This window comes from Atractosteus spatula, chromosome 1, assembly GCF_055471065.1.
Source record: "Atractosteus spatula isolate fAtrSpa1 chromosome 1, fAtrSpa1.hap1, whole genome shotgun sequence".
Taxonomy (NCBI): Eukaryota; Metazoa; Chordata; class Actinopteri; order Semionotiformes; family Lepisosteidae; genus Atractosteus; species Atractosteus spatula.
The window spans coordinates 66,546,154-66,570,386 of record NC_142706.1 but is presented as its reverse complement, the minus strand read 5'-3'; the positions used below and the strand labels follow the sequence as shown (position 1 = coordinate 66,570,386).

At 35.5% G+C, this 24,233-nt stretch overlaps 1 protein-coding gene across 2 annotated transcripts in view; it reads left to right on the top strand.

Moving 5' to 3' along the window:
* prss12 (serine protease 12) overlaps positions 1 to 24,233 on the top strand; it is a 38,433-nt gene that overhangs the window by 11,352 nt on the left and 2,848 nt on the right. The window contains exons 5-12 of one of the 2 annotated variants that reach the window (XM_088910333.1): positions 3,065 to 3,243; positions 4,440 to 4,581; positions 5,320 to 5,516; positions 8,939 to 9,080; positions 12,263 to 12,459; positions 13,265 to 13,343; positions 14,182 to 14,304; positions 21,132 to 21,412. In XM_088910333.1, the coding sequence (XP_088766459.1) occupies positions 3,065 to 3,243; positions 4,440 to 4,581; positions 5,320 to 5,516; positions 8,939 to 9,080; positions 12,263 to 12,459; positions 13,265 to 13,343; positions 14,182 to 14,304; positions 21,132 to 21,412 (1,340 nt within the window). Of the gene's footprint in view, positions 1 to 3,064; positions 3,244 to 4,439; positions 4,582 to 5,319; positions 5,517 to 8,938; positions 9,081 to 12,262; positions 12,463 to 13,264; positions 13,344 to 14,181; positions 14,305 to 21,131; positions 21,413 to 24,233 lie in introns of both variants that reach the window. The other variant, XM_088910324.1, reaches the window with a different exon arrangement.

The following is a 24,233-nucleotide window of genomic DNA, read 5'->3' as shown; positions in this document are numbered from 1 at the left end:
CATCCAGTTACATGCAGCACTGTGTGTGCTGTGAATTGCTACATGTAAGAAGGTTTAAAGATAGTATACCACAATTATATTCACACATGCAGATTTATCATTTAATCTTGATTATTTTTAAACAGATTTTTGAAAACACAAAATGAAGGTCTCTTCACAGAATCCTACATATTAGGCTTTAATCTTGTTTATTAATTCTGAAAGTCAAATATACGTCTTTATGTCTTTATGGCAGTACTTAAAGCGAATTTACACATTTATTAAGTGGAGCCTTTTATATCTCAAAAAGAGCAGACACAGAGCAAATGCATTACAAATGTTTTTGTGTATGAAGCAGAGATGTAGACTATATAAATATATTTTTAGAATTATATAATTTAAAATATATAACATTTAAAATAAATTACATTTAGATCTGTTAAAGCTTTAGAAATTGAAATATTAAACTAGTCCTTATTTGTTTCTTTGATGAGTTAATATCATAATATCATAAAATAAAATTTAAAATTAATATATGAATACTGACTTCCTTAAACAATACTATAGCTGCTACTTTTAAGAAATAGTCCTTTATTCTTTGGAAACACAGACTACTCTACTTCACATATGCAGGTTGTAAACTGAATTGTTAAGCTAGTCCTAAGAATTTGTTTGATTCAGTTTCTATTTCCATATTAGAACCAAATTCTCTCTACAGTGTATTGAATATGTTTAGATAAACAGCAAACTTTCCTTGTTTACCCCTTTCAATCTGATATTAAAATACTACAGATGGGTGTAATACTGGATGGTGGATATATCAAATGTGGAAATATGTACAGACTGAGCACACCTACTGCGAAGGAGTGGCACCCAGTTCAGGCTACATCCTGTCTTGTTCCTGTCTTTTGCCCATTGCGACCCTGTATAAGATAAAGCAGTTAATAAATTGATGGATAATTCACACCCATATGCCTATATAATTATATGAAGCAATACTATAATTATAATTATATAATAATTATAATACATATAATTTTTATAATTTGATGTAACTAGTTTTAAAATTAAAATTCCACAATTTTATTGGAAAATATTGATTTTACTTCATCATGCATTTTTGGTTAAAATGAAAAAAGTAAGCTGAATCCATATCCATAGCAGCATAAAATGTGAAGTATTTGCCTATGTGCTTCTGCAAGACAATCCGCTGTTTCATTAAAAAGGCAATAAAAAGAAACTCTTGGACACTTGGAGTCATATTATGAATCCAGGCCATTGTTCCTACATGGTAACTTTAAAATGCTTACGCAGTGGTTTAGACAAAACTGCTAAAACCCAAGTCCTTCTAAAACTGATGATACTGCGGATATAGGCTTGTAGGTCAGCCTTTCAAAATTCTTTCCTTCCTCATATGCTCAGCCCTCAAATTATGCATGCTTGTTTAACCAGTAGTAATTTAGCTGGAAACTCACATCAAGAGAAGTAATAATTGTAAGAAAACACATTTTTAAACATAAAGCCGATGTACTCAAACACAGATTTTGCATAAGTCTTAATTATCACTGGCAGTTGAAGCTTTGGTTCAGTATAGTACAGTGCAAGACAAAAATCTACAGAGTAAATGGACTTATCAATCTACTTATACATATCAAGGTTTTCGGAGTCATTTGGACTAATTGACCACTCATGGATGACTGTAAAACACACAAATTAATTAGACTGTTGCATAAGCACTAAACAGTCTCATTAGTAAGCAAGCTAAATGGGCACTGATGATTTAATTTAACCTGTTGAATATCAAGCTGGTAAAAATATCAAGATATCAAGAGCAAGAAAGTAAAACAGAGAAAGGAACAAATCTATGACTTTTCAGGACAACCACACCTTAAGTAAGCCTTGAGTAAGTTAGCAGCTGGCCTAAGTCAGAATATTCTCGCTCTGTGTCTGGAGTATTCACAGCTAGCAGATTTCTAATGTTCTAGCCAAACGCAACTACACTTGTAGTGATAGATCTCCACTTGAATTCTGTCAGAATCTGACTCTATGCCACTACATTAATTCACCTCTGGGCTTCACCTGCTGCTGTTCCAACAGGCATATCGTAACATGGTAACATTCCAGCAGGACAACACATGTCTTTATCGTGCTTGAGTAGTGTAGCAATGGCTTTTTGACAAGATGAGTGTATGAGTTATGCCTGCTGAGGATGCTCTAGTCCCCAGATTTGAGCCCCAGAGAACATTTTTGGATGAGTTGAGATGACATGTGGCTGAGAGACCAGTAAATAGGCACATACAGTACATGCTTTACAATAGAAAAAGGAACAAGATACCATCTGCAACTTGATATAAATCTTGCAGCGCAGATGTACAGCTTGCTTTGCTCCAAAGGTGATCACACATGCCACTCAACCTCCTGTTGATCAACCATGTTGATGTTTCTTTTGCTTAGTATACTGAATATAATAAATACAGTATCCCAGTGATTTTCAAAATGTTCTAAAAATCAGATCTAATTTTCTTTAGAAACGTCCTTAGCACAAGGCAGGATATACTGTAGGTTCCCCAATAATTATGATAACAGATACTGTAACTGGGAACAAAGATTATCCTGTTTTTTATACAATAAGCTAAAATATGTAACAGTTGTAAAACATAGAAACATTCATTAATTTATTTATTAAAATGAAGCCAGATAAGTAAAGCCAGATAAAGCAAAAGTAAACATAGGTTTTGATGTGTGCATTTTGTAAAACAAAATTATATGGATTCTTCATAGGCCATTTGGTTTCCATTGCAGTGAGCCCTTATTCCTACCGAAGAAATTTTAAATTATTTAAAATACCTTGATTTTCACTTTCTGTCCTTGTTATTTGTTTTATCGTGTATCATATGTTAAATGAGCTCTTCCATATTTCTTATTTATACTACAGTATCTAAACCAAGAAGGATTTGTTTGTATTGCAAGCTACAGTGGATTCCTTCCAAAAAAATACATACACATATTCCTGAAATGTTTCAAGATTCACAGTGAACGCGGTATGTTATATGGGATATGTTGGCTCTCTGTTGTGTCTCCACAGGGGAACTGCCAAGGCATGGAGCCAGGCCTATTTTGGACAAGGGTCTGGTCAGGTGTGGCTTGATGAGGTGCAGTGCACAGGGAATGAGCTGTCTATTGAGCAGTGCTTCAAGAGTCTGTGGGGAGAGCACAACTGTGAACACAAGGAGGACGCAGGGGTCTCATGTACACCTCTCACAGGTATCACACAGGGACAGTATCCTGAGACTGCTTCTTCTTTTCTTGGAACGAATTAGACAAATACAGTTATAATTACATTTCCCTGAAAATATAAAAGTAAACAGCTTTGCAATATACATTTAGATCTATTCTTATTAGCTGAAACAACCTTTATTTAAAAAATACCCCTCTAAAATTGTTATGGTAGGACTGCTTTCTGAAATACTTCAATATTTTAGTAAAAGGAATAAGGAGCAAATGTAAGCATGTGAGAGGAACACTCACTTAGTGAGCTGGAGAGCTAAATTAAAGAATTATTGTTACGGTAAGACTTTTAATTTTGCTAAATCTGAGTCTTTTGATAAAAAAACTGGGAATATGCTGATATTAATACATTTAAGTGGTATCTCTCATAAGCTTGAAAATCATGAGGAAATATTGAAAGAAAAAATGGGTGTCAAATTATGTTGTGTTCTTCTCCATCTTTCAAACAAGCCTAAATTAATAGTTTACCTTCTAAGATTTTCCATTTCAGTTCATAATAATGTAAAATAACAAATATGAAGGTCTAAGAATTTGAATTCCATTTGCTTTCTATGATGATTTAGGCACCTAAGTGTTCTGAATATAGGGCATCGTGTGTGTACTGAAATGCTGTTCTGAGTAGTCTAACATTTGCTGTAAATATAATTCTCAGGGTGACCACAAACATTTTTCCAAAGCCACAATGGCCACTAATGATTTTAATGTAAATGGACTGCCACATATCTTCTGTGTAAGCAACATTAAGTCTTTTCAGATATTAATTTTCACCATGCCTTTTATTTATTTTTTCCTATATTTTTGTAATAGTGAAGCAATTCAAATGAATGTAACTATTGTTTGAATTTTCAGAATGTATCCCTTGTTTTATTTTATGAGGCAATCACTGTTAAACTGTGGTTTCATATAAGAAATACCAATAGGAACCAAACAAATGTAACAGACATTTATGTACATAGTGAAAGAATCTATGTATTATATACTGTATCTCATTTAGTTTATAAACTGTTCCATTTTATTTTGCTGTATTAAAGAGGTCATACTGTACTTTAGCCTCTAATTCAGTCTTGTTTTCTACTGTATGTTGAACAACGCTGTTCACCATTTCATGCTGTATTATGCAGCTCTTGCATTATTCAATACCTTAACTGTTTCTGTTATAATTTGATCAACAGATGGCTCTTTACGTTTGGTGGGTGGACCAGGCAGTTTTGAGGGCCGCTTGGAAGTTTTCTATAAGGGACAATGGGGAACAGTGTGTGATGATGGCTGGACAGAATCTAACATTCAGGTGGTCTGCAGACAGCTGGGATTTAGGTACAGTGCCAAGTTCATTCAATCTCTATGTGATGGGATAAACTTATTGTACCTTCCATTTATATATGAATTTTAATCTCACATGATGAGGGGATGCGTATCAGAAAACTATACAGTGCCTATAGAATTTCTACACACTTTTTTCCACAGTATTTTGTGGCCTAACAGCCTGAAATCAAGACATGTGAAATCATCATTTATTTTACCTTCATGTACACTTATTTTTTATTTATGTACAGATTGTAACACATGGCCAGCAAGTGATGTTCAAACATTCTGAAAAGTAATTACAAATGAAAATCTAGAAAAACGGGTTGGATACCTGTGCACACCCCTACATTAGTACTTGGTGGAAGCACCTTTTGCTTGAATTACAGTCATAGTTCTGTTTGGGCAGGTCCACACCAATGTTGCTCACCTAGATTTGGCAGTGTTTGCCCATTGAACTGTTCGAGCTCAGGCAAATTGCGAGTATTTATTAGTTTTTACATTATTATTTTTGCTGGAAGAATCTGGACAATGTGTATGTTTGGATCCTTTTGAACTTTATACATTTCCCTATTAAAATGATCAAATTATAGGTGACTTATAGAGGTACCTACTGTATATTATAACTTTAGACTTCTGTTTCCTGTGAATAACATTAATTATTCCCTATGGAAAAATAATTTATTACAGAAAGTAGGACATTGATCTGATAACAAATCCTTGGACTAATTGTTAAAAATGCGTACTAAGGTATGATGAAGCTGTGGTACAGTACCGCTATGGAGCGGGCTCTGGATCGATCTTCTTCGACGATGTGAGCTGCTCTGGGAGGGAGTTGTCCCTGTCACTATGCAGCAGAAGAGAGTGGAGGAAACACGACTGCACCCACCAAGAAGATGTGTCTGTCACCTGCAGTCCTGAGCGCGGTTTCCATGGCATTCCAGAAAGTGAGTGCTGTGCTGTACTTCTTGGCCTCACAGGTCACACCTTTCTTAGCTATCTTATCATCAGGAAGGTTTCAAGGTATGTTAATTATAGGGGTAGCATAGTGTTAAATATGTTAATAGGGTGGCCTTTCCTTAGCAGAAGTCTTTTAGTTTTTCCACTTAACAGGAAAGGAAAGCAATAGTCCAATTTTTATTAATATGAATGTTAAAACTATATTAAACTTACAAGTGATTGTATTATTATGCATGGTTTAGTTAAGCTGCATACTACCATCATGATATATAAAGCATTTTAAAACAAAGATACCTTATACTGTAGGTCTGTTAAAACTGCTGTTTTTTAATTGTATCAACAACACTGACAAAATGCCATTTTCATTTTTTCATTTTAATCTATTTAACGTTTTGCCAAGAAACCAGTCAAAACAGACTCTCCTTAAACTGTGGTATTCATATCTACTCAGGAATTTCCCTTTCAGCAAAATTCATTTCTTGACCATTATTCAGGAAATTATTTAAGACAGAAAAAAATGTGGTGAATTTTCTGATTTATGATTTTCAAAGGTGGGACATGAATGTTTCCAGGTGGGAAATATGTGCAATTGTATGATGAACGTTAGTAAAGTTGTAAAACCAGTGTACTGTAAGTAGATAATGACAGTATAGATAAATCTAAAGTAGAATTCACTTACTCTTTTTATGCATTAAAAGTACAGGAAGAATTTTATCAGAATTTATTCATGTTGGAGTTGTATCAACTATTGGTTGTAATCGTAAAATAAATACTATTGACAAAATGGAAGAACAAATACTTTAAACATTCCAACAAAACATAAACTATCCAAAGAAAAAGAAAACCAGCCTAGGATTGTGAAATATGATTTAATTTATAAGTCAGAACTGTAACAGACACTATAACTCTATAAAACCTATAAAAAATACACTGACAAAAAAAATCACACTGGCAAAACAGATGTAGTGAGTCTCTTCTCCAAAAGGAATGTGGTCAACCACACTGTACATCACTCATATAAATCAAACTAGATTGTTTTCTAACATGATGTGTTTTAAAACTTGGGCATTTAAACACAAATTAGTCTAATTTAAGTCAGTTTCATTATACCCTATATATTAAATATACTATAAGCACTGAACTTTTGATTACAAGCTTTGCTTGAAGAAATTATTTTAAAACTCTTGTAGATCATGCTATATATATTTAGCCTTTGTGATTTAAAACACATGTTTTATCATTGCCTGCTGACTATAGGGCATTAAATAATAAAGTCAAAGTTTTTTTAATATTAGAAGACATTAACCTTTAAAAAGAATGTGACTGTGCTGGACACAACCAGCCAGCCCAAATAAGTTTTCTCTGTAATGTTCCTTGATCCTTAGTCACTTAAGATTTAAAAAGGCATGTGCATTCTAATCTTATTAAAGTATTTAATACCACATCATGGACAGATCTGTCAATAGGAACAAGAAAAGATGTTGCCTCTGCTTAGTTAGCATGCAAGCCTACTGTGTGTGTTAACATCTGAACTACCTCAAAATGTAACCTGAGTGGCTCCTAAGTGTTAAGATGGCTAAGTACGCTCACATGTTCTACTGTAAGGTAACACTTAGCCACATTTCTTCCAAGTTATATTCTGTTGTCCTGTTGACATTTTCATCAAAAGCTTTTCAAAGTTTCAAATGCCAGAGGAGCTCAAGGGATCTGCCTCTGTACTACAGAATGATTCCACATGACAGTTTAGGACTAAGGCTTTGGGAAGGATATATGTAGGAAAGTTGTTGTTATCTCATTCTAGGCTGTCTTTCCTATTTTTGTGTTTCGTGGGTTTTTTTTGTAGGGACAAACAAAAAAACAAACATTTGACAAATAGCTATATTTCTGTTTTGTCCAGATGTACCTTTTCATCGCACATAAATAGCATGATTTTTAACATAGGTAGAATAAGAAATAGGGATCACATTTCTGAAATGCTGATTGGGATTACTTGCTGAAGCTTCCAATACATTTATGTAAAACATGTCTTAAATCCATTCGCTGGGCCTTGAAATGTAGAGTATTGATCAACTCTTTTAGCTACATGAATCTGGTACTATTAAAATCATTTTGCAACCGAAATCATTTTGCCATGTTTTAATTTAATACTGAAAATGCCTCCTCTGTGTTGTAAAGGCACTGTATCATAATGGGACTTCACTGCTTTTATTCCTGTTGCTGATATCGCTCTAATCAATTGTAATCTTATCAATCATTCTGCAAGTCTTATCATTCTGCATTCTTATCAATCATTCTATACCTGTACTAGGAGATGCATAGTATTATGCATCGTAGTATTATGCATCACTTTTATTACTTCACCATTTTTCTTATCAAAGTAATTTCATCATAGATGGGTTATATAAAGAATAAGTCAGTCACACTGACATAAGTCAATCACTGCAAAGACATCATCACATTTTTTAACTGTTTTTGAAGAAGATGCTGCCTTCTTGCAGGTGTGTAATAAGATATTTACACTGGAAATGGTTTTTGATCCCAGAGCAGTTGGTAATCACCCACAGGTAATAATCCACAACGAAGTTATCACTCAGGTTGATTCTTATAAGCACTTAGGTATACACATACTGTAGACAGTAACCTATGCTGGACTACTCATATTGAGAGTGTTTGCTCCAGAGTTCAGCAGTGCTTGTATTTCCTGCAAAGACTAGTGTTTGGGGTTCGACAGGAAGTAATGCTACTCTTTTACCATGCTGTAATCGAGAGCGTTATCAGATAGGGTATTTCAGTGTGGTTTGGTAATTATCAGTTCATTTAAAATCACAAATTACCTGCCTCATCCAGACAGCTTTGAAGGTCATGGGAGTGAATCCCTCCCTGTAGACAGTCTTTGAAAAATCCATAATCATACAGGCAGGGAAAGTTATATCATATCCTTCCCACATCCTCAACTCTAAATATTAACTTCTTCCTTCTGGCAAACGTTTTAGGGTTCCCAAATGTAAGTCAAACATACAAAAATGTCTTTGTTCCACTATCCAATAAAGCTGTCAACGCAAATGTCAAGGATAAACACAATTTTGACTCTTACAACCCACTTGAGTGCAACATGTTTTGTGATGTGTTATAAATGGTGCATGTTGTTATGTGTTATACTGTACATGTGCAACAGAGTGATGTACAATGTTTTTCTTATTTTTTGTAATAGAATAATGTGCAATGTTTTTCTTTTCTTCTTTTTTTGCATTCTACTTAAATGTACAGGAGTGCTGGGTGTCCACAAAAAAATTCCCTCAGAGGACAATAAAATCTTATTTTATCTTATTTCAGTTCTGTAATGGTCAAAGGGCTGTTTCTGACTGTGTCTTCATATGGTGTTTCTCCAATGACTGCCACCATCTTGCAGGTTTACCTATCCGGTTGATGGATGGACAGAACAAGAAGGAAGGACGTGTGGAGATCTACATCCATGGCCAGTGGGGGACAATTTGTGATGATGGATGGACTGACAGGGATGCAGATGTTGTCTGCAGGCAGCTAGGCTTCATGTAAGTTTCTCACAGGTCTCTCACCTCAGTCAGTCCTTTAATGGGAAAGAATGGTTTTGGGACAAGGAGTTGCTAATTTATTTACTGAACTTGCTTTGATATCATTCAAGATATAGTGCCCTTTTATTGCACCTCAACAGAAAAAGGTGAAATTGAAACAGTAAGTTGAAACCTACGGTCATTTCTGCTAAAGCACGTGTTTCTATTAGGGGAATTGGCAATAATGCAGCTGATTTAGTAGGGAATGCTTTTTCCATAAATGCTGGTCCAGTATGACCAATTCAAGTACTGTATACTGAAACTAGTCTTGCACATAGAGTAAAAATGGTTGCAGGGCAGCCTCAATGCAGCAAAACACACTTGGGATACTGGAGAAATTCTTTAAGCATTGGCCTCAGTTTTGTGCAACCTGTATACATAACAAAGTTGTGTATCTTACATATTTTTTATTTGTTCTATTTTTTTCTTCTTTGGAAATATCAGTAAATATATTGCAGTATTACTGTTCCAATGAGTGGCAAGGGTATGAAGCACTCTGCTAGTGTATCTGCTGCAAATGAAAAGTAGAGCAAAGTTCTACTCTGAAACAGAAGATTAATGTTATACAGCAATATGAAAAAATGAAATGAAGAAATGAAAAAACATGATATAATTCGTGTATCATTAGTAATGTGTATTGATAAAGCTCCTTATAAAAAATGTTGTTTCACCCTCCTTCATCGCTGACACTAAACACTATTAGGTCTGACTATTACTAATTACTGACTATTAAGTCATATTTTATTAAGTTTTTCACCATTTTCTATTTATAATTTTCTTTAAAACATATATGCAGAAGTAATACATTTCATCTAATAATGTCTAATGGCTATAAAAAAATATGTTTCTTATTGTGAATCCAAAGTCTCTACCTTCTAACCCCTTAATTCCCATTGAATGGTTCTATAACAAGGTTTTGTAAATCACAGTGTTTGACAGCAACGCACCTATTGCACTATAGCAGAAATGTCTGTATATCTGAATTTGTTATATATATTTATTAATGAGGTTTTCCTATTTAAAGCTTAATTATTTGTTATTTAGTGTTGGAGTCACTGTAGTTTTGAAAACATAAAAAGAACAAGTAACAGCAAAATGAGAAATGAAAAATGTGTCTTCTGTACAAGTCAACATTGAGATAGTGGCAGAGAGATGAATGTGGTTTTGCCACTGACAGAACCTGACAGAACATAAAATGTGAGTAGATATTTTGGTGTGTTATGATGCCTCTTGCTGTTAAAGCCACAGGTGACTCCATTAATACAGCGCTTTTCTACACAGATGCAGGGCAACCCTACTTCTCAGTGATACATTGACAAAGTCCTTGAACCCATAGTTCTCTGTTCCAGCAATCCAACCTAGAAATGTCGATCTTCTAGCATTAAACTCATGTTTTAAAGTACAATTTAAACTGTTTTTGTTTTATGTGCTGTTTTTTGTCTTTTGTCTACAACGCTGGAATTTGTTGTGAGGGGGATTGCCTCAAGGATGTTTTGTCCATGGCTGCATGTTTTTTTCAGGAAATTTCAGGAAAACAATGTGATGGTCTTACCATGGGCAACTTTTCCAACTGATCCCAAGTTCAGTGGAGTGTCTATGGGACCAACTTGCCAATGTGATTATTAGGCTATATTTAAAATTGTGTAAATTGTAAACATATATATCTAAACCTATATAAATTGTTTGAAATGTTCAGATTGGTTAATGTGTATATCTACACAATAATAGTAATAATACTGTGTTCACTCTTAAAGACTACAATAACTCAGTTTTGAATCACTGTCTGTTCAGATTTTAAATGTGTGCATTCATATGATTTTATTACAGTGAAATAATTTAAAAATGTAGTAGAATTTAGCACTTTAGTCCTTTAAGTTGTTTCTTCTGTTCTTCTTTCCAAAGCAATGATTTCTACTGGTGTGTCCTTCTGGACAGGAAATTCCTTCTCATTGCAAAGTTAAACTACTGTCACACAATGAGCATGATTGTCAAAATGAGCAGTTTCTGTAATTATTTCACCATTGAGAAATACAGCTGAAAGTTGGGTGTGTGCCAATACATAACAGGACATCAGTATTTTTATGATTATAGTCATTCAGCATTATTGTAATTAATTCTCTTCAAAAGACCTGGGTTTTGATTTCAGTTCCAAAAAGTATTAAGATTGAATGAGTCTGTTCTCCAGTGGTTAAGTTTTCAAAAACAGGAGACCCAACTGTATTTTTTGAAAATCTGCTATCCCAAATTTGTCTTTCATAAAATAGTACATCTGGAAAACATAATTAAGAAGTCATTATAATATGTCAGAGTTACTTTTGTTTAGGCATTTTCATGTAAAGGCTTGCCTGCGCCCAAATCTATCTTGCACTGAAAAACAACACAATAAGTCATCTTTCAGAGAACAAAATGTTGAAAGTTAGTTTGTAGGATCTTTGATTGATAAACTTTTCTTTGAGATTTTCTTTAAAATGTGTATTTCTGCAGTAGCTCTTTGTACAGTAAATTAAATACTATAGTTATTTAAGCTAATTTAATGTACAGTGAAGCATATAATTAAGTCCTTTAATCAGTTGTCTAATATTTATTTTACTACCTTTAGAAATGTGTATAGTCGATCAGTATGATCCTTAAATAAAGAAATGGCCAGGAACCCTGTTTTTGGAAACTTTTTTGGGTAAAGAACAAAGGAACCCATTATACATTATACAGAGACAAATGCAACACAAAAAGAGCTACAGTGCTGTATATTTTTTCAATTTGCTCACAGCAAGGGCCCTCAATATTTAACATCTTTTTGGCTCGGGCTGGGCAGGTTAGCTTTTTGGGGCATAGTTTCAGCCTCTGCCTGGTCCCAGAGAGGAAGGTATCTGGGCTGCCTGTTCTTTTACCTGCCTGTGAGAAGAAAGGCTCTGATGCCAGTTTCTCTTCTAGTCTGAACTGGTTATGGCTCTGTACAGGCATACCTTTTTTCTGCTCATCCGAACTATAGCAGCATGAATTTTGATTTAGCCTGATTTAGACCAAATGTTATTAGAAAATGGCAATAGTTAATATATTATTGAGAATAGTTTTATAACCTCTTCTTACCATAGATTAGTGATATCTGCCTTGACTGTATTTTAAAACAAGTTTTATTTCTTCAGGGGTTTAGCTAAAGCTCGAACCATGGCATATTTTGGGGAAGGCAAAGGACCTATTCATATCGATAATGTGAAGTGCTCAGGGACCGAGAGATCCCTTTCTGACTGTATCAAGCAGCCGATTGGGACGCATAACTGTCGACACAGTGAGGACGCAGGAGTGATCTGTGACTATGGGGAAGATGCAGAGAAGATAAAAGGTGGTGTGTAATTCTAATCAATTCACAGGGACAACAGAGCCTTGAACATTGGAATATGTTTCTAAATAGCATATTACCAAAATTCCAAGGTCAAAGATTAATGTAATTATTTCAGTAAAAAAGCAAGGCAAGTTGGAAGCAAAATGCTTTTTTTTTCTAGGAAGCTACATATCGTAGCTGTTTGTTAAACTTATTTTGCTGGAAAAATATTTGTCATATTCTATTCAAACCAGATTTTACCACTGTTGGTTAGTTGTAATTTAACTGGCATTTACTCAGAAATTCCACACCTTAAAAAAATGCTTTTAAGATTTAACATTTCCCACTTAAAGTGGAAAACAAATGGTTATCTAAAGATTTGCTGTAGCTTGTGGAGCTTCAGCTTCAAAGAGATTGAAAAAACCTGATCCCTGCTGTGTGGGTGAGATTAAGCAATCATATTTTCCATGTTACAGTCTGCATGAAGTATATATTTTAAGACTTAAAACAGAATAGGATAATGAGTACTCTCATGATGTACAAGACCATATTAATACATTCATGTATTCTTTTAGCATGGAATACAAATAAATTATTTTTCTTAATTTTACTAGAAAACTCCTCAAGTAAGTATCCAGTGTTTACTTTGGAATGCGATATGTAGAAATCTCTCCCTAATTTATAAAGTATTACACATTTTTTATAGCTATTGCAAGAAATTAGAAAAAAAATGTTGAATCCTTAAATATGTTTTTTCTAGTGTAATTAGAGTTTTTGTTTAATGTATTCTCTTCATTGTATAAAGCAATTTGCATTTGTCTTGTAGACCACGTTGCTTCAGTTTGTGGCTTGCGATTAGTGCACACCCGCCAGAAGAGGATTATCGGTGGAGAGAATTCCTTAAGGTAAGATGGAAGCTTACAAAATGAAAATTTATATCAGGATTAGTACAACATATCCCCATGTGTATTTTATTTTCCTTTTTCTCACAAAAACAATTCAGCTACTATGAAATCAATATGCATTTACATGTACTTAACTCCTCATTAGAAGTGGTTGAAAGGAAGCTAGGAAAATCAATTCAAAGCAAGGTCTCATGCACACTTGTCTTTTTTATTAGAAGTAAAGGCATTTGAAATGTCTTCGTGAAACCTTGCTACTTAAAGAAAATTCAAGACATGTATGAAAAGATGTGTGTTTTGTGATTACATAATTATATCTGTGCTAACAAAGTTCTGAGTACTTCGGTTAAAATATATGAATAGTTTGTATATATAAATGATCACAAATTAAATTGCTGTATATAAATAAAAAATAAAAGAACTTGTAATATTAAATCAGTTTGGTTAGAATTACAGAACTGAATCTGTGTATTAGGTCAACAAAACAAGTGCAAACCAATTGCACTGGTTTCTGTTCTTATACTTTTAAGTGGCAAGTTATTAGCAGAGAAAACTGAGATCCCTTAGTATACCTCATTGAGAAAACAGCACTGTAGCAGTAGCTGTGTATAGAAATTGAGAAACATTGTGAAGAGAAGGTGAATACAAAGAAAAGCTGAATAGAAATCTAAAAATACCTTAAGCTTAGACTTTTCATTCTCTCCCATTTTCTGCACAACCCAAAAAAGTTACCATCAGTAGTTTAGCGAAGTTCACATTAATGCAACATAGAGACAAAACATATTAAAGGTTTATTTGGTGTTACTCGCTGTATACTGTATGGACATACTGTGCCTTTCAGGGGGGGGTGGCCATGGCAGGCTGCCATTCGCCTTCGAAACTCACAAGGAGAAGGGAGGCTCGTGTGCGGAGCCACGCTCATCAGCAGCTGCTGGGTTCTCACTTCAGCCCACTGCTTCAAGAGGTCAGCCTTTCCTTTCTGCTCTCTCAACAGCCCGGCGCATTACCCTGACTCTATCCTGTTCAAAAAACACCTAGATGAATCAAGGGCAGAGAAGTGGTTATCGCTAATGGTTTTGTTTACAACTTGTAAGAAAAGAAAACTCTTCTGTTCCTTCTTTCAAGACATTGTGCTGTGACTTTCAAAACATACATGACACACAGCCGAAACACTATGTTTCCTTACCTGTTCTTTTGCAGCCTACGCATGCTGTCGCAGCTCCCTACTTGAACTACTTCATACTACCTTACGTATCTTCAAGTTCAAGTTCAATTTTATTGTCATATGTACCTGAGTACAAGACAAGTCTTTAAAAAAAGCAGACATTTTCATTAATTTTGTTTTCCTTTAGTTCCTGATGTATAAGAGAGAATAGAAAATGTTAGAACATACTGCCTGCTTGGCTTGAGGTGGTAACATGATATATATGGTGGGTGTGTAATAATAAAGTTATTATTTTGGTTAAAAATAGTTGTTATATAATAATAATTAATCAGAGGCAAATAGCCAAATAAGGGAATGAGGTCATCAGCCTTAGAGCATGATGAGCTACCTAGTAGTTCCTCAGTTTGTTCCTCAGTCAGTTGGCCGCAAAATTAATCACAAAGCCAGAGGTACATTCTTCACTCCCACTTTTCTTTGGTTCCAATATCTGTGTCCGCCCAGGTAAATAAGAAGGCATAATGCATAATCCATAGCTTATACTGAACTTACACAGTTGCACACAAAAGATTTGGCAAGCTTAATTTTCGACAACATTATACACTTTTTGTTAAGTGTAATAAATACTTTGTTAAATGTTACACAGTTGTTGATATATCTTCCAATTTTACTGAATTCTAGCAAATGTTAGATTTGTAGGGAATGAGCTAATATATACATTCTATATAGAGATGCAGAAGTAACTATTCACAACCTGGATACTTACAGTATGAATCCTAACTCTCTTTTGCTGCAATTAACAGAAAAAGGTATAGCATAGTTAAGTGCAGTATGCATGGTTTAACAAAATGAAAATAATGTCTAACTGCTCCAATCAATTATTTTTTATCATTTTAAATATGTCATTAAATACATTATATTTTTGAGATCTGACTATTGATGTACAGTACTTAGGATACAGAAGGTGTAACATTTCTAGGGAACTACCATATTTAGATTGAGACTATCATATCACATCACTTTCAGTAACCACTTACAGAATTCAGGGTCACTATGGCCGGGAGCCTATCCCAGGAAGCATTGGGCACAAGGCGAGATTCACACAGGATAGGATGCCAGTCCAACACATGGCACGTGCTGTACAGACACAGCACATATCGTACAGATACAAACATGCACACACTCAAACCAGGGCCAATTTACAGAAGCCAGTTAAAGGGGGCTGAATAAAGTAAAAACAAAATTAGGTTTTTTCATGATATAAACAAATTGAATCATTTGGTTGCAGACTATGATTAAGCTTCAACATTCAATGTGTTTTGTACATCAGAAGGTTTATATAAATAGACTGATGACAGCAATACTGTATTATATGTACAGGGAAATATTAAACTGGTGACGTATTATTTTTATGCATCATGCTTTTAACTGGCCGTTATCCAAGCATAACGGAAGTATAAGGTTCTACCTTGCCTGCTCCTTAAAATCCTTTTCACAGCAGTAATTTCTTAAATCTCCCTAATTATTATAAACCGGTCTTTTCCTTTACAAATGTCAAGCAGGTTAAACCAAAACGGTGACCAAAACACTCAATAAACCTGTCAATATGCTTAATTCCTGGGAATTGTTATTCCTGGTGAATGTTCTTTTAAAATGTAATATGGTGAACTAATGTTACAGAGAAATTGTGATATTATTGTTTTTAGTGTATTTAAGAGTCCTAGAGATTTTGCCTCATTTCAAAAGTGATTGCTTAGTTATTCGCAACTAAAACTGAAGACGTTCTTTCTAACATTACCCTGGTCAACTGCAGTAAAGGACATGAATGGAAAACAAATGGGATAAGAGTACTAAGCTATTAAATACTGTAGGTCTGAATATATTCAGTTTTATATTATACTGTATATTACGGACTATATTCAGTGAATCAAGTCACATATGTACTCTTAATCATTATGTACTAGACAATTTAATGTTTTTACCTATACTAAATAACCAGCTAAAGTTTTTCAGTTGCTCTAGTTTCTTCCCATGTTCCATGCTCGTTAGATTGATTGGTGTTTTTATATTGTGCTTGTGTCTGTGGGTGCCCTGAAGTGCAATGGAGTTCCATCCAAGGAGTTGTTCCATCTTTTCCTCCCTGTTTTCAGGATAAGCTCCAGGTTGTTGTAAGGCTTAACAGGTTGAGGGGAATATTTTTTTTCTTTTGCATGAGCACTTGTTAGTCTGTACTTGTTTGCTGGTTTAGCAAAACTAAAGGGCAAGCGCTGGAAAGAAATCAGATTTGAAGGTCAGAATCAGAATGATTTCTTTAGTGAGGTGTGCTTGTAATTCTTCAGGCTTTTTAATACAGTCATCTGAGACCATCACTGGCTGTACTAAATAAAAATGTTTGCTGGTGCAATGCCATCCAGCAGTGGGAAGTTGTTTGGATTCCAAGATGCATATTTATTTCCAGAAGAAGTATGAAGGTGTAACAAGATACTTTTCCTGGCAGAAACAGTCACTATTTTTGATGTATCATGTTTTATTTTTCAGATAGATGAATTGTGATCAGGAAATAAACTAACTTAGCCTTGGTCTCTTATATTGTAACTACAGTGTATACCCTAATAAACAGTATAATGTCGAATGGGCTTCTAAATACATGAAAACTAAATTATTACTTAAATCTGCTTTTTTCATGTACTGTCTTGTGTAGAATATAATTACACATGCTGAAACCCACCATGGATTTATACTGAGAGGCACAACAAATGCAACAAATCAGTTTAGCATCAATTTTTACTAAACAAGAATGAAATACAAATTGATTTATGTCTGAGGCAGAAAACATTGACTGCACAAATCGACTGCTCTAACATTTATGACACATTAATGCTAAAACCCATTATCAAACAAAGGAAGTTAAGTACCAAGGGGGGACATTTTTCAATTGACAAGTTCAATATCTCATTTGCTTCTAGCAATGCTCCCACCTGAAGTAGCATCAGCATTATAAGAACATTCATGAGCAGGATATCATATTCCTCTCAGCAAGATGTGATGCTCACAGCTCAGCAATTGTACATGCTTCTGGATCTCAAAAGTGCACACATCGTTCTTGTGCATCCAGACATACTCCATAGGGTTGTGGAGGGTGCATATGGTGGTCAGTGCAGCTCACCTCACAATGTACCTTGCCAAGAATGTCTGACAAATGCATGAGGTATGTGGCCATGTGTTGCCATGCATAAATGTGAATGTAAAAGTTTGCACCAAGATGCAATGTGTGAGGTGAGAACATAGTCTCTATAGTGTTGCTCAACCAAGGAGTCATCAATAAACATTCAGTGTGATTTCTATCCATACTATTGTGTAGTAAATACCATCAAACTTCCACCTTCGAATTGGTTCACTTATGAACACATCACAACGTGAATGGTACCTCATTTTGCGTGCGTGGTACACTCTGCTTACCAATGTGCCAGAATCGACTGAACCATGACTCGTCACTGATCACACTGTTTGGCCACATGATTCTGTTCAGGCACAACGTGTTGTTTTATGGTTATTCAGCACCAAGTCGACTTGAACTGTAGACAGCAACCTAGAGATGCTGTCTTACTTTATGGGAGATGACTATAGAGAATGTAGGGCAATGTCGATCCCAGAGATGCTTCAGTCTGACATACTGATGTTGCTCTATGATGGACCTTGTGGTTGCACTTGGTTGTTGCTGGTCATGAGTTGAATTCAGGACTGGACAATGTGATCTTACTAAATAGTGCAGACATTGATATTATTGCCTTCAGCACGCATTCCTACTTTGTGTCAGCCATGGCAATTTGGTTCAGCCATGATTTCCCCAGCTTTCTATAGTCACCATTGTTTACAGCAACACATGAACATTACAAAATCACATTCATACTGATAATGTATGTCTGCAACCCATTCTACCATATAGGGTGTGTTACTGTACAAATACACTGTATGTAAAAGACAAAGGCGTTGTTCATACTCGATTATTTGGAAAGGAAGTCAAGGCCATTTTTATTTTATTTTTACTGATCGTTTGTGCATTTATACGTCTGGAAGCTAAAAAGAAATTGTTGTGTTTTTAGTGACTCTGTATATTCAAACTAATCTGTCCAGCGATGTACATTTATTTTTTGTTTTAGTTCCTAGCTAGAAACCGACACAGGGGAGGTTGAAGAAGTGTAGGCAGACTCCTCTGACACACCCGTCCTTGAGCCACTTGACCTTTAACACAACACAGGCAACACAGCTCCATACTGGAGGTTCAGTGTTGATTGAAAAAGACGCACATCTCTCAATGACAACACCACATTCCTGCAAGTGCCTGGGAGACAGAGGGGTCACTGTGTCTCTGAGAGCTGAGAGAGGCTTGACCAATTAATTCCACCTAATTTAGTGGACCTCAGTCAATTGTGGCTGCTGTTTGGGGAATCCCAGGCTCTGTCACAATTACTACAGACGTGACCCATACTCGAACTCTTCTATTCTGGTATTCAAAGAATACAATGCAGCACACAGTGGAAATGTTGCAGTATTAAGCTTTATCTCAAGATTTATCTTGTGCGCATTCAGACGAAAGTACTTGCATAATTACATTTCATTCAGAAGCAAACCACAGACTATTCTGTGTTGTGTCCAGAATAACATGAAAATTATACATTTTCACAATCACCTCAATATACGAAAGCAAATTCTATATAGCATGGATACTGCCCCAATAAATACACTGCATGGAATGGTTAAGTGGTATAAGGTGTACTGTATAAATTAATAACTAAATGATGGATATAGTATTCTATATACAGGTACTTACAACTGGCAACCCACTGAAGCTAATCAGGTGTGAGCCTGGTCAGTACCTAGATGGGAGACCTCCTGGGAAAAACAAAGGTTGCTGCTGGAAGAGGTGTTAGTGGGGCTAGAAGGGGGCGCTCACCCTCCGGTCCATGTGGGTACTAATGCCCCACTATAGTGACGGGGACACTATACTGTAAACGAGCGCCATCCTTCGGATGAGACGTAAAACCGAGGTCCTGACTCTCTCTGTGGTCATTAAAAATCCCAGGGCGTTTCTCGAAAAGAGTAGGGGTGTAACCCTGGCGTCCTGGCCAAAATTTCCATTGGCCCTTACCAATCATGGCCTCCTAATAATCCCCGTCTATGAATTGGCTTCATCACTCTGCTCTCCTCCTCACTGATAGCTGATGTGTGGTGAGCGTTCTGGCGCACTATGGCTGCCGTCGCATCATCCAGGTGAATGCTGCACATTGGTGGTGGTGGAGGGGATCCCCATTACCTGTAAAGCACTTTGAGTGTAGTGTCCAGAAAAGCGCTACATAAGTGTAAGCAATTATTATTATTATTATTATTATTATTATTATTATTATTATTATTACTTGAATTACAACACAAATGTATAAAGTTTCAGTCCAGAATATATGAGTAATAGTTCTTAATTAAACACCACTTAAATAAATAATTTTGTTTTTCAATTATGTAGCTTTCAGTATTTGATTAACATGTACTGCTATACAGAATACAGAATTTGAGCTGGTATTACCTATAAACAACTAGCATTGAGAAATGTGAATATTTAAGAACTAAAGCACATTGCATAGCCTGGTCATAACTGTGAAGCAAATATTTAAAGTTAAAAATACCTTATCTCTCAGTCTCAATGCCTGCCAAATAATACCACCGAGAACAGACACAGGGCTGAACCCATTTAAGGGAGCTCAATCTTTTGCAGTTAATCATTGTACTGTTTGATTAACTGGTCCAAAACCATCGGTTTTACTAGGGACTCTCCTAGAAATGGTCATCTACAAGGGATATCACAGCAGCCAAATCGTGAAATTCTGCCAAGCTGTATTATTACTTGATAATCCCACTAGAACACATCAAAATGTAGAGTCTCAGTGCTCAGTACTATCAATAAAACCAGATGCAGTTGTCATTGCTCTGTTGCAGCTGGAAGCAAATTCCATAACATTGTTTTCTCTGATAAAGTGCATTTCTGCAAGGGCAGGTATGCTTACCGTAGGTGGAGCATTTTAATCATATCTGTTGTATAAAGAGACTCTTGGTGTCTTTCTCTATATGACAATGGTAATGATGTACTGTAGTTCAAGTAGGTGGCTGTGTTAGCATGCGTAGGCTGCTAAGAAACAAGTAAAGGTTTATTCCATGTTGAAAAGAAAATAAAAGACCCAAAGAAAGGCTCCACAGCCGAAACGTTTGTTTTCTTTTTTCATCATGGAATAAACCTTTACTTGTTTCAATGATAATGAGTTATCATGCCTTGTAAGGAATAACACAGACCTGTAATGTCTGTTCAATAAAATGTGCAACAATTTTGTCATTTACCCAATAATAACATTGTGAATTTCTTACAGTTATAAATGATGTTCAGTATACAGTAAATATACACATTAAACCTATATAAAGATTAGTATATACTGTATACATGTTAAAGAAGTATATATTACAATGCTCCTTTTTAGTATTTCATTTTACTGAAATTAAAACAAAAAAAAACTTCAATTTAAAATATTATTCATAGTTTCTTACATATATTTTCAGAAACTGTAGCAGCTTTCTGTGTGTTACAGGTATGGAAACAGCACAAAGACCTATAAAGTCAGAGTGGGAGACTATCATACACTGGTGCCAGAGGAGTATGAAGCAGAATATGGGATTGAGCAGATTGTCCCTCACAGCAATTACAGACCCAGCACCAATGACTACGATCTGGCTTTGGTGCAGCTGGTGGGGCGCAGCGGGAAGTGCGTGTCATTCAGCAGCCATGTGCTGCCAGCTTGCTTGCCCCTGAGGAGAGAGAAGGTTCTCAAGGTGGCCTCAAACTGCTTTATCACTGGATGGGGAGATACAGGTGAGCATAAACCTAAGATAACAGCGCTCTTGATAACAGTCAGATTTATTTTTTCTTAGTCTACTAAACAGAAAACAAGCAAACAACTCTTAAATGTTTTACTGTGCATGTTTTATATTTGAGCATTCATGTAGCTTTCATACACAGAGAAAAAAGCTTTCAATTGGTCTTTTATTAACATCATTTCCTTGTTATTGTTATTTCTCATGATCAAGAGTTCCTTTTAAACCTGCCTGATAGTTTAAATTAGGAAAGACTAACAGCAGCCTCACTTTTATAAAGTACCACAATTATACTTAAAAGTCTGTACTACCCTCAAACTGATTCCCCGACTTCCCTCTTATTGTATGTCATTTTTCTGTTCTGCTCCAAATTATTAGCTTGATAGTTATGTTGAGAGCAATCAGTTAAGATGGTTTAGTGAATCTTTTCCTCTATTATGGGTTTTAAAAAAAGAAATGTCTAAGGAGACATACCATTGAGAAAACTGCATTTATGTTGGTTGAGAATGCACACAGCAGTGTATTCATTTGATTTGTTTAGTTCAGGACTAGTTAATCCATCTCCATGTTCTGCCAAATTATCAGCTTTAATTTCCCGTTCTGACATTTTAAAATGAAGGAAATACATTTGTTGAGTTATCTTTTTACAGACATTAATTGTAGGCTTTATAAGCAGCTTCTGTAGGATGACTGTTGAAGTTGTGAGCATTTTCCTTTCGTTGATGCAGCTACAGGGTGCAAATGTATTTAAGAAATGAAAAAAAATAGTGTTAATCCAAGTATTCAAAGTTACTAATTGAGTAACAAAGAACACAACAATAACAGTGATCTGTCACATTGCCTTTCTTGTCTCTTTACAGCATCTATCATCTATTTGTTGAAAGCACTAACAATGGAATAATAAAAGTGTTTTTAATCTAACCAGCGGTCAGTCAGCACCAGTCCTTGACTTTTGACAAAATGTCAGCTCTTTGTCCCCAAGGGTTTTGATTCAGTAGAACCTGGCAATTCAACTTTAATGCTCTATTTATCCACACAAAACACAACCCCAAAAATATATTAACTATGCTGAATTTATGACCTGACAGACACTTTAAACCGACAATAATTACACATAATGTTCCACACATTTTAATATGATATCCAAGTATATTGTTTATTCTATACATATTGTATACAAAATAATTACAGTGCCCTTTTCACATGTAATTAACAAGAGAAATAAAAAGTGACCTATAAGTGAAGTTCTGTACGTGTAATTCAGGTGCTATGGCAACAAATAAACCTTCAAACTGGAACCTGCCAGGCACAGCAGAGGAAATTGAATTTTGTAACTTAATAACTGGTACGAACCTTTCATGTCTTGGGATTGGCCTCATTAGAATGTAACAGTGTGTTGTGAGCAGAAGTCTGTTAGGCCAGCTGCACTTTTATCTCCTTATTATTTTCTCTTTAATACTTCACTTTCAGCTCCTTCATGATTGATTCTCAAGAGAAACTGATATTCTTTACTCAGTTTCTTCATCAGTCATGTTCTTGTCATTTAGGATTGATAAATGACTATGACAGATATTTTTCCAACTCCACATTAAGGAGGTCTCTTTACACTCATTAAGCTGAGTTGTCTATAGTATTTTCACAGCTGCTTTCTGTTTCAGAAGGAGAAAGTCCTTATTTGGCCCTTTGTTTCCATATTAGAGGGGTCCCACAGATAAACTGATTTTAGTTTTTCTTTGTATTTGCAGATGATCTAAGGCCTTAGTGGTTGTATGACTATTCCGTAAATTGTAGCTCTGCATCTGCAGAAAAAATATATTTTCAGTTTTAAACTAAATGCCCTCCCTGCTCTTTAAGAAAAAATGAAAGTAAATTATCTTAAGAACATTGGATGGTTATGAATGAGAAGCGTGTTGGGTAGTTGGTAGTAGATTGATCCAAAGTCCTCATCCAGTCACATCTTCAAAGAAGCCAGGTTTTGTCTTCAACAAGGTTGGGTAACCCACTATCCTTTGCCTCCTATTTCTCGTTATAAATGCACTTCCACGCAGCTTCATCTTTTATCATACATAAAGTTTATCTTCTTTTGGATTGCCAGTTGAACCCTATATTCCAGACATTACTGGTTCAACTATGAGACTTCACCATACTTCTCCCACTGGAAGGGGACAACTGGTCATATAACACTGGGGTTGGCCACCAGGGTCATTTTCAGCTTACATGGTAGGTAGGTAAGGTTCCCTTTTCGGGCCATAAAAGCCCATGGGGGAATGGGGGGCAAGGGCCATGATTTTTCTCAACTATCTGACACTGGAAGTGGAAGTGATATGGTCAGCATCACGCTCCTGCCAGCCATTAACCCCAGAAGGATTAACCCCCGGTACTCATTTGGAAAGCAGGCTGAGTGGACCTGGGAGTTCAGCTTACATACTGTACATTACTTACATTTTCAGCTACAAGCTACTTACTAGCAACAAATCAACCTTCAAACACAGTAGAACTCACTTAGATCAACCCCTAGTGACAAATGTTAATCAGTTCAATTGCTCTGTAAGCTTAATAAAATGTCAGTGCGTCTGATATAATTCTTTTGTCATTTTCTTCATAATAAGGCAAATTTGTTGAAGACACTTTTAAGTAATAGGTTTCTTTCAATGCTCAATATACAGTATTAAGCTAAACAAAAACAATTGCATGGTTTGGTAGGCAATAGTAGCACTAACACTTAGAGTATCTAACTGACATTTACTTTTCATTACTTTTTTGTCTGTAGCTAATCAAGAGAGACTACACTTTAAACACACAACATATGTACTGTAAAT